General features: G+C 42.5%; 1 protein-coding gene across 1 annotated transcript in view; it reads right to left on the reverse strand.

Moving 5' to 3' along the window:
* ARID5B (AT-rich interaction domain 5B) overlaps positions 1–13,648 on the reverse strand; it is a 102,830-nt gene extending 89,182 nt beyond the window's left edge. Inside the window, exon 1 of the mRNA XM_008642763.2 lies at positions 13,392–13,648. Within this exon, the coding sequence (XP_008640985.1) occupies positions 13,392–13,500 (109 nt within the window). The 5' untranslated portion in view covers positions 13,501–13,648. The remainder of the gene's footprint in view (positions 1–13,391) is intronic.
* Between the last annotated feature and the right edge of the window lie 4,149 nt (positions 13,649–17,797).

Here is a 17,797-nt window from a genome sequence, read left to right on the forward strand (position 1 = left end):
TGATCAGTCATAGTCTCTCAAATAGGCAGAGAAACTACCAATAGTTTCTGCTGCAGAGGGTGAAAAATGGTCCTGTTCCATTTGTGCAAATATGCTGGGCTCACGTTATCAAACACATGAATTCCTGTCCACACTCTCTCCATCTCCCCTGTGTACCCTGCCATCAAAACTGCAAGGATAAAATTGCCCTCATTTCCTGTGTTTTTCATATAGACCTAAACATTCTTAAGTATGTTGTCAGGGAATGTATTTTAAGGCTGCTATGCTCACATCTGATCTCCTACTCTATGCTTTTAAGATATTAAATAGGCTTTACCCAATAAATCAAATATTTTGTGCCTTAGAATCACATCGTATCTGAAATCACCAAAGGCTAAATCCTGCACCATCCGCATTCACTATATGCAAGTCAGAGGGCCGAGGTCTGAAAAATAAAGTAAAACATGAGCACCAACCCTCCCTGCAGAGAAGGATAACAAAAATCCTAGTGACAACGTAGAGAAGCTGCCCTTATTGCTGTCTCCAGCCATCCTCACCCCTGCTCCTATCCAGCTTTGTACCACCCCCTTCTCACTCCATCATTGGAGGATCAAAGCTGGAAGCCATGGTGGAGTACAGCCTTGGCACTGACGTTCTCAGTGTCCCAGACTAGTCTGAAACCTATAGGAATGAACTCCCAAAACCCAAGTGGGATGATTATCCTAGAGGCTCTTTCCTGTTGAGGGCTCTAATAGCTGGGTAGGATAAACAAAACAACTTACTCTCAAAGTTTTTCACAAAGGCAGACAGGGCCTGATTTCTCTGCCTCTCACACTGCTGCAGGGTGTTTCTGAACACCACAGCAGCAAGCCTAAGCCCGTGCTGCAGCATGGAAGACTTACCACAAGAAAGAGAAATGCTCTCCCTACCTAAGGTGGAAGGCTCCTCCACAGGAGAAGCAGCACAGGCAGAGGAGGGGGCTGAGCACCTCTCAAGGGACAAGCCCCCCGCCCTTGTTCAAACTGATCAGTCCACTGAAATATCAGGAGCCTCCCACACACCGAAGTACAGCAGCTAATCCTTGATGTTTTACAATAGCACAAAGACGACATATAAAACACATTCAAGAAACACTGTGGGAAATGGGCCAGCATTCTAAGGAACATTCTCTTTGGACATGAAGCCTTTTTTAGCTAAACCACTATGATTTTGTTTTAGTGACTCATACGAATGGATTCTGGATTAAAGTTTAAAAATGGGATATTTTCTCTACTGCTCCTAGGTTCACCTCAAGACATGTGAATGAAAAAATAGCAGTAAGTATATTAGGCTGGACTTACATTCACCAATAGACACGAAATAGGGATCTACTAAATTTGAAAAGTTAGGTGAAGTTACGAATATATAATTCTGAAACTGCAATTTCTCCTGAAGTCAGGCTGGGCAAGGATCATAAAACTATAAAAGGTACTTTGTCCCTAAAGACTGTAAGAAGCTAATCATTAGCCTCCTGTTTATAGTGGTTACCTTTTTATTACATTATTCTGATATTTTTCCTTTGCAGGGACCTGGATCTACTCCTTATTTCTACCATATGGTAAGAAAAAAAGACCCACTCTCTCTAGGCAAAGTGTTTTTAAAGACAAAGACACTTGCCAGATTAAAAACATAGAGACAAATAAAGTGTACATAAATCTCTGTTTGACTACTGTTGGGCATCTGGAAAGGCACACATTTTCTTTGGAAAATTCTTCTTCCAGTTTTTCATACAAATGACAGTAAAATATGTACCCAGCAGCAAACTGAGAGAACTAAATTTAAAATGCTCTTTCAGACCACTCGCATTTTTTTCTTTTTAACTTCTCTTTTCCAAGGCAAGAGGGGAGGAGGGAGCTTGTACCAATGTTTTGAAGTACTGTAAGTTCTTTTGCCTTTTAACAGAAGTATGTAAACAAGGTGCATGACTGTAGGGTAATGTTCTAGTCACAAAGCATTCAAGAGCCAGAGTGAAGCTATTTAAAGAATGGAGTATTCAATTCCTGAGGCCAGATGCTAGTATAAATATGAAACTATGTTCACACTGCAGATTAAATTATTTTTAGTTTCTGCGTTTGAACTGCCAAAATTATTTGGGTTGGTTTATTTAATTTTTTTTACTGTACCACAGAACTTACAGGGCCAAATTTTTATGTATCTGAACAGAGGATTAAAAACACAAGTGGAGAAGGACTTTTTAATCTATTTTCTCTATGCAACAAAACTGCAAGTGTATAGTGACAAACACTGTCACGAGCAAGGGTCATTCAGGCAGTAAGAAAACTAAAAATACAGATGGAGCTGAAGCATTCAAGATTCTTGAAATAGAATTTTATAGTAACTTATCATTTAATTTTCATCCCACAAAGCTTTTAATTTGGAAATAGTGTGAAAGCAAGTGGAGACTGTGATTTTACAATAATGAAAGAGAAAAGCATGCATTAAGATTGCATTATACCCTGTCTACTGGGTTTGACACAAGAGCTCGCACAGATATTGCAAAGAATATCAAGTTAAAGCCACTAGTAATTAACAAAAACATATAATCAATAATCCCATGACCATGCCATAGCAAAAACATGCAAGAATTCAAGAGAGAAAGACAATGAAATAAACTGGCAGTGATCAAAGCAAAGCAAGGCTCAGTGACTAACTGGGTGAGGACTTATCACTGACACACACCAAAGCCTACAAATCTCCTACAAGGCTGCCAAGGACCCCCCTCTTGCTGATGACCACTTCAGTGTTGTTATTTTTTTGATCCTGTAATTATGTTCTCTTTGTTTCATCAGCTGACAAGGATGGAAGGTCCAGGATATACCTCAAGGATGTGATTCATCTACTGATAGAGGGTGAGTCTACCAAGACCCAAAAAGTAAAACAGGAACCACGTCGAAGGACATAAACGAAGCCACAGATGCTTCCCACTGTGAATACCGTAAATGTTCCCCTGGCAGGCAGGGAGGTACAGCCAGGAGAGGGATGAGCAGAAAGACAGCAGCTTGGTCAGTCAAGAGACCTCCTGCAACACTAAGGAATGTGGAATTACTGAGCAGACTTGCTCTGCACCACACTGAACATGCATATTTTGCCAATGACTTACGAGAAGGATGAGGCCGGTAACACGGCACAGCTGGCTGGGGGAGATGCTGGGAGGGGAAGGGGTCCTGCAGCACCCAGCTGTAACCCACCTAATTTTGGGATGTGTGAACGACACTAAGTACCTGCAGAGACAGTCACCACCCTAACTCAGCAAGGCAGGGGACACCAGGCTTAATTACAAACAGGTGATGTGGGACATGCTGAAAGCTGAACAGGCTCTCAAATATCACTTCAGGTTCAGCCCCAGTTCCTAATTAACTGTTCTTATCAGGCACGGATCTGGTATCACAACAATGAAGCCTCCTTTTGGAGGACAGGCTGACGATCCCAGCCTTCCCTGGGTATTTACAACAGGCTTTTAAAATGCATTAGCCTGCACTTTAAAGAAACCTGGGACCAGAACATCTGGGCTTTGGTTGTTTTGTTTCTCAGTAATAAGAAGTGGAAAAAATGATGCAGCTGTGGACAAAATGTTCAGGAACACAGCAGCTACCTTGTCATCCTTTACCTATATTCCCTTCATTAGCCTTGTTCACAGGAGCAGAACAGGACGTGGGGGAACTTGGAGGAGCATGAGAGGGAATGTTTCCCACCTTTTCCTTAAATTAGATATTCGTTATAGGATCCTTGAATTGTGTGGGCATCTATTTCACTCATGACACACATGCATAACTCCCCTTGGCACGAATGCGAATGACGAACGTGTTGTGAGAGGAGAATTGCCCCCTAAAACTGCAGGAGTGTGAACAAGGTTGTAAATATATCTCAAGGTTCTGGTAACATAAGAAACCAGCCTAGCGAATTTCTCATGGTTTATTATGATATCACCAAATCCCCTCTATGTATTTATAGCCTTGTAATTCACAATTATTCTGGGTCCATAAATGTTTTTGGCATCTGAATGTAGAACTGATACTATTATTTCACATATTATGGTACTGTCCGTGAATGCTAAATTTATTCCAGCACAGACTCCTGGAGTTCATTCATCAGATATTTTATGCTAGTGTTCTTTTAATGATTCATTTATCCCTAGTAATATTTGTATTCTGAAGTGAGGCGTCTCCAGCCGACAGCACAATGCTCTGCTGAATTATCTTTTTCTTTCACAGCATAACAAAGTAGAGCACAGTCAAATTGAAGATGGCCTTTAGTACACTGTCAGAACAATACTGCTTACCAAGCATATCCAGACACATTTTTCAAACCACATGTAATGCTCTGGCTGCCAACATGCTCATAAAGTCATTAACCGGCATCTTAAAATGAGGGTGTGATACATATATTTAAATGTTTAGGAAAATCAAATGTGGGCTCTCCTAGAAGCTTATTTTGAATTTCAGCTTCTACATGTATCAATTATGCAGCAGTGCACAGATGTAAAAATTCACCTTGATTTTTCACAAGCTACTAAAATATACTCCTGCTAAAATCATACACATTACCTATCACTAACAAAAGCTTCTTTATGCTATTAACTATTTGCCCTTCACAATGCAATAGAGCAAGACAGACCCAAGCTGAAGGTTTACAGCATTGAGGATTCATCTTTACAAGCGAATTATTATTAGCAGTAAAATTAAGAAGGAACTTATTTTACATGGTACAGATTCTACTAAATGAAGTAAACAAAGGTTATGCCACAAGGTTCTCCAATACAAAACCTACCCAGTAAGTTACAATTCATGCTGTTACAGTTTTTAAATATATGCTTTATCACCCACTCCCACAAACCGCACTCCAATGTATACACACACTAGGTTTAACCCTTCCCTTCCCAAGCATTCTCATCTATCAATACTCTCATCATACAAGGATCACCAAGCCAGCAAAGACAAGCATGACCTAAATTAACCAAAAGGGATTAAGCAGTCAGAATATCGATACTGAGAGTCTTAAAACTCAGTTAACAAAGGCAAAGCTGCCAGAACCACAGTCTTCTCCTGTGTACCCACAGAGCCCCTCTTGGTGCTCACAAAGGTGATAGTGCTGGAGGAGATGCCTGGGCTGACCCTGCTGGGAAGGCACATCTGCTACTGCCCACTCAGCTGCTGCAGCCAAGCCTCTTCCCACAATCTTGTCCAACACCTTCCTTTTCTTTCTAGTGTCCCCACCTCCCACTTCCCCTTGCTGGCCCAAGCAAAGGTCTGCCTTGGCAAGCTGAGGGTCCTGCTGTTGCTGAGATCTCCATAAATGCTGACATGGCCATTCACTGACAGCTTTTGCTCCGGTGTGCCTCTGTCCCACCAAACAATTTTGCAGAAAGACAAGAAAAGGAATAAAAAGCAACTCTCCACCTTCAATTTCAGATGCACAAAGGATGTTCTCTCTGACAACCTCCCATGACACAAGACAGGCCATCTATGAGAAGATGACTATTGTATCTCAGAGAAAAAGTACTGGCCTTTCTGCAATGACACATTTAGAACTGGACTAGGATACTTAGGAAAACAGATGATGAGAGGCCAGACACATCATACTGTGCCTACAAAGGGCCAGTTGCCTTTCTGGGCATGGGAGTAACAAAGGGCAACGCGAGAAGACTTGGAAGGCAGGTGGTGAATAAATTGGGTCTGGCTTTTCTCCTTCCCCCTACAAGGGAAATGACACCCAGATCTGGCCATGGTATCAACAGCACCCACAGAAGAGCCTGAGCATCTCAGCACGGCTGCACAGGTCACAAGCCAGCATGATTCATGGGCTGGTACAAAGACAGCTCCAACTTGATTAATGGAGCGCCTGGAGTCAAAGATGACTGCAGGACTCCAAGTCCTGGGCTCCAGCAGCACAGAATTACAGCACAGGAAAGCAGCCAGGCAGGAAAAAGAGGATGTCCTTGGGGCCCACCCAACTATACCACAACATTACATAGGTGCTTGGTTTTACAGATCTCAGTACTCACCCAATTTTTGGCTGGCTGTGTGGAAAGGATACAAAGAAGGAGAAAGGCATCAGTGATTTATGAGGGATCAACATATCTAACTAGCAACCATGGCACACAGAGGAGACCACTGATCACCTCCCTCCAGTGGTGCTGGGCAAGGAAAGTGCAGCAACACATAACAATAGATGTCCCAAACTGGGTCCCCCGGGACCCAGAAACAGTATGGGCAGGAATGAAAGAGAGAAGGAAGGCTGGGGAGGAAAACAGCACCCTCTAAACCAATAATTTAAAAAAAAAGGAAAAAGGAGAAAAAATAACCAGACACAGATAAAGTCAGATTCAGAGCACAGCAGCACTGCACCAGGACACACACGTTTCCAGTTACTGGAACAAAAACCCATGGTCAGTAAGAATTAAATGCAAGATCCAACAGTGACTAGAAGGGAAAAAATCCTGGAGAGCAGACACATGTGGGTTATTACACAGCCTGGCAAGGTCAATCCCGGTGCTAAAAACAGACAAAAATAACAAAAGCCTTCAAACATTTTTAAAGGGACACTGTCTGTGTCCCTTTAAAGGGACACTGTGGCTGCTTTGACACTGTCTGTGAATGGTCCTTATTTTTTATCTACTTATTTTGTAATTATGTAGGCTATCCTGTTCCAGCCAGAGGCTGCCACAAAACTCTTATTGATGGTGCAAACGGCTGCAACTTTGACTTTAAGAGAACGTGGGGCAGTTCTCTAGCTTCACAGGCAGTAAAATTTTACTCTTCCTCCTCTCGTTTTGCAGCAGTGATTCCTTCTCTGATGTTTCTGAATAGACCAGAACTGCCATTGCCAATGGCTGTGCTCTACACCAACGGCAAAGTGCCCGGTCATACCAATACATAATTGAAAATGCCTGATGCAGTGACAACTGCTATCACCACCATTCTGATAATCATGTTAGCTTGCTCCTGCTGCAGGAATGAGGTGGCTGGTGAACAGCCACTCTGAGTTAGGGGCTACCAAGACGGAAGTCACCTGGTATTTTGTTTACATTTCTTGGCATACCTTCCACATTTCAAAGAACAAAATACCCACATCCTCAATTTCCAGGGGTGATACTCTCACCCCCTTTTATAAAAGCTGGTCAAAGTAGGTCAAAGCTTGATAAGAAATCCAGATCTCTTTGATAAGGCATGCTTGAAGTCTGAGGTGTGTGGTGTTAAAACTCCTTTCAAGAATCACAAATAGATGAGGCTCAACACAATCCAGTGGTGAGTGAAAGGCTTCCATAGCCAGTGCTTCATATTAAAATGTTTTTGTCACCCTCATAGGCTTTCTTTGTAATGAAGTAGGCTCTCTCCAGGGAAAGGAAGAAATTAACAGCACTCAAATCATCCCAGCACTGCTCAGGCAAATAGCTGGCCTCAAGAAGGACAGACCCCACCAATCTCCTTCCAGGGAGGAGGAAGGAGGAAGGTGCAGAGGAGAGCAGCAGTGGCTCAAGAGAGAGGAGCAACTGAGGAGGGAGAGCCCCAAAATGCTACTGGAGATAGTGTCATCTCCAGGACTGAATTACTGGAAGTACACCGGACTTAACAACAGCACCACCTTTCAGCACTTAAAAGGCAGCCAGCAACTGAAGCCAACAAGCCAACAAGTATTTGTTAAACCAGCTGGTTGACCAATAATAAAGTAAGTATTTATCTCTGTCTGTCTGCTCAGCACCTCAGGTTATCTCTGATCCTAAATATGTTAACACCAAAGGTAAGCAGTAATTAAACTAAAAGAAGGTGTTGAACCAAGTGAAGCCTTTCTGCTCCACAGCCTCTCTGAACAGTCATCCCAACAGAGGTTCCTGCTTCACAGCCTGCTGGTGCTCTTGTCCTGCTGCAGTACTGCTGGCATGTGCTACAAGCTGCACAAACACAGAAGAAAAAGCCAGGCTGCAGTCTCTTTTTTCCCAAGGGAGCCATCATTCTCCATTCAGGCTCCATAGCCTCAACTATGGCAAAAGAACTGTATCAACTGGGTTGGTTAAAATGAGTTAGAGAGGTCACTCTGACCCACAAGACAAAAAACAACATACGGTGCACAAGGGCAGAGAGGGGAAAATGGGATAATAGGACACTTAGAGGAGCTTTATCAAGATCAGAATGGCATTCAGTTAGGCCAATGGAGACAGGAAGGCACAAGAAGAGGCAAAGAGTGAAGACAGAGAAGAATGGGAGGGGAAGAGAGGCATGACTTAGGCACAAAGTATCCAAAGTGGCTGTACTCTAAATAGCTAACAATTAGTTGGTCAGAAAACTATTGCGTCAAGTTAAGCCAGGCGAGCCTGAACTGAGCAGCACGCGACAAACAATGAAAAAGGAGAGTCAGTGTCAGATCAGAAGTCACCACAAGTGTCTGAACATGCTACAGCTGCAGATTATCAGTTTTGATAATGTCATAGTTTGACTACATTATGACTTGATAATCTTCATCTGGAGAAATCACGCCTGCTGCAAGGCCACTGGCAAGTGAAACTGGAAGGGCCATGCAACAGCCCAGTGAGACACTGACTGTGGGGTTGGCACCTTCTGACAAGACAGCTCACCCCTGCTCTGCCTGTCCTTCCAAACTCACTGCAATCTGCTGTGGATTGGCCAATTTGTGTGGCAACACAAGATACAGCACAGAGCTGCAATCCAAGTGAAAATATACAAATTATGAGACTGGTAAAGACAAGAAAACGAGAGGGTGACCCAGTCCTGCAGCACCCAGTCCTGCCCAGCGAGCTCCACTGCAGAGTTCAACGGAGCTACTTCAAGAGAAGTAGGAAACAACTGCTGGAAAACCACCTACGGACTAGAAAAGCTTGACTGCTAGAATACACACCTCAGCTAGGAGCAGTAGTTGATTTTCCCGGGTTTCACAAGGAACAAAGATCCAGATTGTGTATCCTCAAATGCATGGCTGTGAGGAATGAAAGACAGGACAGGACTGACTGCTAAATTTTCTTTGGGTTTCCCCTTGCTGGACCTGAACAAACAAGAAGTACGTGCAGCAAAACCCCTTCAGTTCACCAGAACTTGCTCATCCCATTACTAACACTGCCAGCGCAGGAACCTCAACTGCCCATTTTGGCATGATACTCACAGAGGATGGATAAAAAGAGTGGCAATGCCAGTTTGGGGACCAAACCCAGACCTCTGTCATGACAGAGCCAGAGGTTGGAGACTGCCTGGCTGTGGCAGCAGCTCCCACCTCCCTGCCCCAGCACAGGCAAAGGAGCCATTTGTTCCTTAGCTAAACCCAGGCAGCACTGCAGCCCAGCCTAACCCAAACCAACAGAGCTGGTGAGCACTAAATTCAGTCATTTTTCCCTCAGTCTCTTCTCTCAATTTCAGCTCTGACTCCTCTATCTTTTATTTCTTTTTCTAAAGACACATTTAGAGATGAAACCATTCATAACTGCCTATCCACAGACAGTTTGTGGCAGCATAATTGACAATGAGTCTGCTGCAAAAATGAAAATGCTGTTTTAATAACCTTGGCCTAAAATACATTCTGTTGTATGCCTCAAAGGGTTTCAATAAAAAGTCAACCTGTAGAGACATATTTTCTTGGCTTAAACAACAATCCAAAGCATATAAATGTAGTCCAACTATAATGACATATTTATAGGCCAATAAAGCTTACACTGCAGCTTTCATACTTCACTTAAAGGAAGTCTGTAAGAAGCAATGTTATATAAAATAATTTGAATTTTTTTTTCGAACTATAGCCCAAGGAATACAAATATGCAACTTTGCCACATTTAACTGATAGTGTTTACATTGCTTAGTTGCTAAACATTTTGTAAAATGAAATAATTCCTCATTTGGTGACTTTCCACTGGTTTACCAAATATGGGTATACAAGTCCATTTATTACAAAGAAAAATCCCCTAAATAATTCTAAAGACAAAAAAAAAACAAACTAGTGGCCTCAGTAGTGAATGATTTTATCAGACCAATTCTTCTGGAAAAACAGGTTCTCATGTTCATTATGAATAATACATTCCTGAGCAACTCTATTTTTATATGCTGCATTGTTGTTATTCTTTATTTTTCCTCAACATTTGAAAGAAATATTCAGAAAGCTATAAATAGTCTTAAGACATAAACTGCTAGCATTCAATATTGACGTATTTGTAGAAAGGGACAGAATGTATAACATAAGTATCTCAACAGGCAGAAAGAAATAATTCTTAAAAATCATTTTTCAGGCTGAAATCTTGAAGCTCACACAAAAAAATGCTATTTCGAGATCTTTTATTTAATACAGTCCTAAGGAAAAGTTCTGCATAATTCACTAGTCATAAAAACAACAGCATTTTACAGAAAAAAACCTCCAACAGCTTCTGCAGAAAAGAAAGGCAAAGAGAAAAGAAAAGAGAGGAAAAAAAAGAAGAAGAAGAGAAAATAGGAGGACAAGAACAAAAGAGAAGAAGGAGAGAACAAAAAAGGAGACAGAACTACCTTGTTCGAATTAGGGTCAACTCTCAATCATAGGTTCTAGAGGTTGTGGATTAACCAGGTGTTGCCTTAGTTTTGGCTAAGCAAGCGCCACTGAACACATGGCACAAGGTATACACTGCTCACACGAGGTCTCACTTTGCCTGGTTGTTGTTTGAAGCTGCCCTGCTCCCAGCAGCAACGTGTTTAATTAAGTATGTTTGCACAGTGACACTTCTCTGGTTCTGTATCAGCCATATTTTCATTTCATCCGGGTTATTTCACTCCTCACCACTCCTGGATACTGTAAGAAAGCTGATGTTGTTTCTTCTGTAAAGCTTTTTTGAGCTCTTTGGTAGGGATATAATTTCCTATTACCTTCTAGAGCTTGATTCAAAAACATCTAGTAGGAAAAGCTGCAGAATCTGCTCACTTTTATGGGATTTTTCTGTAATGGAAACATGCCATTTCACAGGAAAAAAGGGGTCCAGGAGATCACATTGTTTATCTAGGCCTTTTCAACACCTGGTTCAGCAACTTCCTCATCTACAGCCAGGGTTAAACACGAGTATCACCAGAGGGACCTTTGCATGACAGTGCGCTGTGCTCCTTTTACAGTATACAACCCTATTTTAAGAGGAAAAACTACCCCATACCATTGTGCTGGAGACCTGCTGCAGAAGTTACTGCTAATAAATCTTTTGATCACTGCAGCCGAGTGCTGCTCTGTTGGCAAGATGCTGAGTATTGGAAAAGGTCTGTGGGCACACGTCCTAACAGGCAGTAAAGCTGCCATTTCCCAGCAGAGAAGAGACAACACCAGCAGCTCAAATGCCTCGGACACCACACGTCATGCTCCTCCATTTGCCTCCAGCTAGGGACATGACAACTCCCAGAGCACTGACCAACCACTCAGAAGGAGAGAAGTAAATCTTCATATCGTGGGTGCTAAACGCCACAGTTGAGACAAACACCAGAGCTCATGGGCTGCCTACAGGACACCAACTAGGGCTGCTTCACAAGCTTTGAAGATCACCACTCTTCTGAGTTTTTGTCAGATCCAGGAAGCAAAATAGGATTAAATTCTTGGCTCTTTCAGATGGTAAAAAAATCATCTCAGTACTAGATTTAGGAAATTTCTTTGATTCCCTTAATAAGCTGCATCAATTGTCTATATCAATGTATCCAGTCAGCGATAGGTCTTCGTGAACCTTTGGTTTCACTCCTGTCAGCCAGCCATTATGAAGATAAAGGCAGTCAAAATCAAACATTAGCCAAAATTCCCTTTTCTACTGAAGAAAACCCCAACCCAACAATAAAGTCAGAGCCACCAACTGAAAATGAGCAACATCAGAATGTGGGGTTATCGAAATTATACCATATAGTTTGCATTTCATGAGCGTTTTCAGTATAACCCCTACTTTGAAAGGCTTAACATGCAACTGTAAGCTTTAGGCTTAAAGATAATTTTCTCTGGCTCCTAGGGTAGATAATAGCAATTTCGTAACTTACCACAAGGGTTTTTTTGTTTGTTGAAAACAAAAACAAGAAAACATTAGCACACAAAAGTTCTGTCTGAAAAACATTAAGATTCTTCTGATATAACAAACAAATGCAAATAAATGTAGTGCGTAAAGAAGATACCAAGGCAATAGCAGAGAAAATTACTGCATGTAATTACGAACTAGAAGAAACCACAGAGAAAAGCAAAGGAAGAGAGAAAGAATTACATGGATTATTTTTTCCCTGGACATGCAGTGAAAAATAAGGCCGACTTCCAACTGTACTTTAATCTTCCAACCTATATATCTAATGGTAAAACATGAGATTGACAAAATCACTTCACCATTTAATAAGATCAGAAAAATGAGATGCAGAAGATAAATTTTCCAAGACAGATCTTCAGCTTCATGTAACTTGGCTTCGATGCCAACCCAGTCATGACACTATAAAACTGAACTTGGCCCTGCACTCCTGTTCACGTAGATACAAATGCATCAGGCTTAGCTTTGTATTTCTTACCTTTTCACACATTATGGCCTAAATGTGATGCTCTTCAAACACAGACCATTTATTAAAAACTTGGCAGAAGAGAGAAACGTCCCTGGTATGCACTTCAAAGTGCCATCTCTGACAGCTGCTACACATCCAAGGTCCTAATACCACAAACAGGCACGTTTACCAACAGGAGACCCATCTCACTTGGACCTGGGAACTCACCACAGGTTTTAGAGGTGTGAGTGCCTGTGCACCCAAAGCAGCCCCACATGCAAGCCTGTCTGCAACCATCCAAAGTAGCAGAGCTACCACCTCCCTTTCTGAAAACAAACAGGGAAAGAAAGCACAGGTCTATGTGTGGAGACAACAGTGGGGTGCTTGCAGAGCTCTATAGCAACATACAGCTGACAAGGAAACACTATGGAAGGGACACATCCCTACTGAACGAGAGACAGAGTCAACCGTACAGAGTCAAGGCAACCACCAGGAGCATCTCTGAGCTTCTGGAAGATGGGACATGAGAAGTGGAAGGCCTTTGTTCATCCCTGCCTGTCATAGGAGGCCTCAAGAAGACATGCCAGCATCCCCTCCCCACAGTGTACAGCTCTGACCTGATCCCACAGCCAGCAGAGCCCCAGGCAGAGCCTGTGACAATTATCTGTATGCGCATCTTCAGGGCTTGATCGTAGAGCTCCAGGCCATGTAGACGGGTATCACAGTGTTACCCCACACCAGTCCACAAGGAGCTTGAGATGAGCTCACTGCCACCACCCACCCCACACAGGCATCTCATTGCCACACCTCTGCCCCAGGCTCAGACATACCTTGGGAATCTGACACGGCATGGCAGGATTAGGCTCATCTGTCTTCAAAAGACACTCACCTTCAGGCCCCTTCCCACAAGAGAAAGTAAGGGATACTCACCAAGGTCAGCCTTTTCCTTCAGGATATCTTTGAAGTTCAAGCCACTGTTCAGTGTGGATTGTCTGTATCTTGTCAAGGCCTCTTTCTGCCCATTCTTCCCCACATCCATAGGCTGCACCGGCTCAGCCCGGAAACCACACTTCCACTTGGAGAAATCGGACTGTGCCCATTTTGCCAAGTCCTCAAGCTTCACAGTAACTTTTTCTGAAACAGCAATAACTTCATCCTGAAAGCAGTGATCAGATGAGAACACAACATGTCACTCTGGGCTCCCTGATGACTGAGAAAACAGTAATATCATCCTGCACTGACTCCTGGAAAAGCCTATCTTGCTGCAGGCTGAGTAATTTTTTTGTATCACAGAATAGCTAGCGCTTAATTTATTCCTCTTGCCACCTAAGTGGAAAAATTAGTTGTTTACTTGAAGCAAATATACACGATCTAAAGACAATTTCTAGGACCAGGGCAATGATCCTAAAAGGCATTTGAAATGCAGGTTGCCAAATCACATTCTGTATAACCCAAAGCCTTGAGGGAAAGTTTGTTTTTTAGGTGCAATTAGCTGCAAATGTAAAAATTCATGGCTGGATGACTAATGGTTATAGCTAGTCCTGAAATAAATAGACTAAGTAAATCTCACATTCTTGGAACTCTGACTCACCAGAAAATTCCTATGTTTATGGTACATTTTCCCTTGGCTTATACACAAATATTGAATTTAACTTTTGTCCTTAAAATTAAATAAAACTGTGATGTAATCCCAAAAGAAATACTACATAAATGTTATGTGCTTCCCACCAAAAGAAACTTGCACATTCTCATGTTTCTTAAAACCTTTTTCAAGATCAGAACTGTAATTTTTTTCCCCCTTCTAAAACATACATTCTAAGAAAAGCACTTAAACTTAGTTTAGCCTCTAGAACATATACTCAAATTAAACAGTCCTAATTGCTGGATTTTAACCTTCCAGGAAACAATCAACTCCTCTCAGTCATGATGAATAAGCAGAATGTTTTACAGCTGACTCCAGCGAGCAAGGGATCAAGAAAGCCTCAAAAAATAAACAAACAAACATACATATCCAGCAAGATACACTCCAGATTTTTTGGTTAAAACAGCAGAAATAATTTATGTTGTAATGAGAGCTGGCTTTACACCACACCTTGCTCACCACACATTTCAAACGCTAAATACAATTACAGGTTCTTGAAATAAATAAACCAGAATCCAATTTTTCTCTCAAATAAACACAAATATTTGCAAAGGAGAGAGAAATTCTTTGAGTTATTAAACAAAGGGAAAAGCATGATTGATTCTCTCAGTGTGGGTTTTTTTGTCCACTGAACACATTCCTCAGGAAATAAAATACTGCTCAATGGAAAAAAAAAAAAAGAGCTTTATTGTGACAAGTTGCACACAATACAAAACCTGAAGTAATTCTAGTAAAAAAACAGATCTGATACTCCACTCTTCCTTATACGATACAAAACTGTTTCATAAGCAGGCACCTTCATTACATTTAGTGCAATAACAAATATTTGGTCAGAAGTGAATAGCATGCTTATATGCTAAGCAAGCTTGTAATAAAATCTTTTCCTTTATCGCTGCACAGCATAAGAGCCTCCACCAAACAACAAACAATAACAGTGATGCTTTAAATCTCTGTTTATGACAAACGTCAATACTTTGTAAACAAGCACTGGGTACTACGAAGTACAATTTCAATGGATGGTTTCACCCAATTTCATTACACTATCCACTTGAAATAAAAAAGCCGTAGTTGCTATGCATTTTATAGCTATTACATGGTGATTATTAAATGTCAGGATGGAAAAAAATAATACATATATATAAATATCAGCCTGCCTGCAGACAGTCTCAGCAATTTCTGGATGAAGTTCTCTTTTAGGATGTTGAATACCATCACCAGCTACTGCACAATTTCTAATATTCCTTACCAGAGAAATATATTAAGCAGCAGTTAAAAAAAAAAAACCAACAAAAACCTGACTTGGAGATCAGACATGCTTCTGGTTAAAATATTATTTTCCAAATAGCTCTCATGATCAAATGATTATGATTTCAATTACTAGTTTCTTCATATCCTTTCCAAGAACTGGTATGACTAATTTTGGCTGGCATACAAAGTAAGCTGAGCAGACAATTTATTAACCAAAAGAAAAGTACAATCACTATTACATCATCAATGAATAAACTTGTTTTTGAGAATACAACCTTCACACACACACGCACATGATGTGTACACAGGAGAAAAAAAAAGGAATTAAAAAAAAAAGCCCTACTGTACCAAGGGTGAAGCGATACTGGGGCACTCTGCCCAGCCTGCCATGGAGGGGGAACTGCAGAGGCAGGAGCAGGGGGACCTTCTGGGGAGCTGGGGAAAGCACACCTCAGCCATGAGTTTTCTGTGGCAGCAGTACATCCAGCCATGGGAACATGGGGTGTTCAGCATCCCCACACTGATGTGAGGGGCCAGGGAAAGACACCGCGAAAAGACCACTCCGTGTCCCCCTCAGCCCTCTGCAAAATGGCACCAAGGCTCCAAATACAGCCACAGTGTGAAAAGGGGTGCCCAGGATGGCACCAGGGAGCAGCCCAGCACAAATATGAAATACAGAAGGAGTCCAGGCTGTCCCTGTGCTGTGACAAGGGCTCTGGGCTGAACCCCCCACCCCCACAGCTGATGGCCCCTTGTCAGGGCCACTCAGTCACCTCCACACCATCTTTGTCCCCAAGGACAGCTGGTCACCCCTGCAGGGCACCAGGCTGGCCCCCAAATCCCTCTCCCTAAGGGCACCAGGCTGGCCCCCAAATTCCTGTCCTCCCCTTGTACTGCCAGGGATCACCACAGCAGCACGAGGGAAACGCGGCCTAGTTCACTCTGAGGTGGGAAATGGAAAAATTACCTGAACCCTTTCAGGGCCTGCCTTGGGTGGCTCTGCCTGTCACAGAGCAGGACTGGACAGACCTGCTCCCTCCCTCACCACTCATTTTTGACCCAATTCACACAGAATTGTCCACGTCCTTCCCAACTTATCAAACACTCCTCAAATACTGCAGATCAGACTGCAGTCCTCCTCTGAGTGCCGCTACCAATGCACATCTCGCTGGTGTGGGACTGTATCTCCAGGGACATTTCCACCCAGGTGCCTCATCATACAAACACTGTTACCCAGCAAGGCATGGCAGGCGCCTCCAGTCCCCGCTTTCTGAGGAGCCTGAGCCACAGGCAGCTCCAGAGGGGCTGTCTTCCCCACATCTTGGCAGTGTGCTGACACAAGAGGTCATCTGCCCCTCTGCCATGCCACCCAAACAGAGGTCACCCAACTATCTCACCAGCTCCGGAATTTCAGCGTGCTTGCCAAGCTTTCACACATCCTTAAGCAATCTTTCCAAGTGCTCAGCCCTAAACTACTGTGGGGTTTGGCGGGTTTTTTTTGAGCAGCAGGTGACAAAAGGGTCCCTCTCCTTTTTGGTTAAGGCCTGTGTCACAACAAAAGTTGCTCTGGGAGACCTGCAGGGCTCTGCCAGCCAGAGGAGCCCCTGCACCCATTTGGTATCGATCACTATCTACTGCTGCAGCCCTTCTAGAGAAACCCCTTCAACATGATGACAAAAGAATACAGATGTTGAAAAAATAAAAACCAAGTACACGGTGACACATGACTAACAAACCTTTAGAAGATTAAAGAAATCTGCTGTATAACCTTCATGTCATTCATAATTATATCTCTCTGTAAACATGGAAAACCACCCACGTCGCAAATAGTGCATATATATCTCTACCTATACAAAAATCAACTCATCATGTATTAGCTATGCTCTGAAGTGATGTGTTTATGAGGTCTCCATTGCACGGTTAAGTCTTTAATTACCATTTTTTCCTGCTACAGCAAGAAGAGAAAAAAACAACCACCACAGATTTCAGCTCTGCTCAGGAATGAGATTTATCTCGGGTGCACACTGACCAACCAATGGTCAGTGGGCCAATGAGCCAATGGTCCCAGCCACAATGTTGTCCAAATCTCAAAATAAGCACTGACTACAGAAAGAGGCACTTTTTCCCCTGCTTCTATAAAAACAGTTATCGAGTCAGCCTATAATTTTAGCATGTCTTACAAGACTTCTAAGCAAAGTACAATTCTTTCACCTATCAAGTAGAAAATGGGGAAATGGTTGAGAAAGATGGTGACACAAACCCCTCTCATCCCTCTCTTGTTTTTTTAAAAGCATACTGGATTTGCATTTCCAGAGAAGTCATCCAGGGAGAAGGGGACAGCATCTTCTCGAGAGCCGTTATGCTTAAATATTATGTCACTGTTGTCTAAGCAACCATCACAGCCTCGTGAAAGCACAGAATGCTATATTGCCTGACTCAGCAGATG

This window comes from Corvus brachyrhynchos, unplaced genomic scaffold (assembly GCF_000691975.1).
Source record: "Corvus brachyrhynchos isolate BGI_N302 unplaced genomic scaffold, ASM69197v1 scaffold279, whole genome shotgun sequence".
Lineage (NCBI taxonomy): Eukaryota > Metazoa > Chordata > Aves > Passeriformes > Corvidae > Corvus > Corvus brachyrhynchos.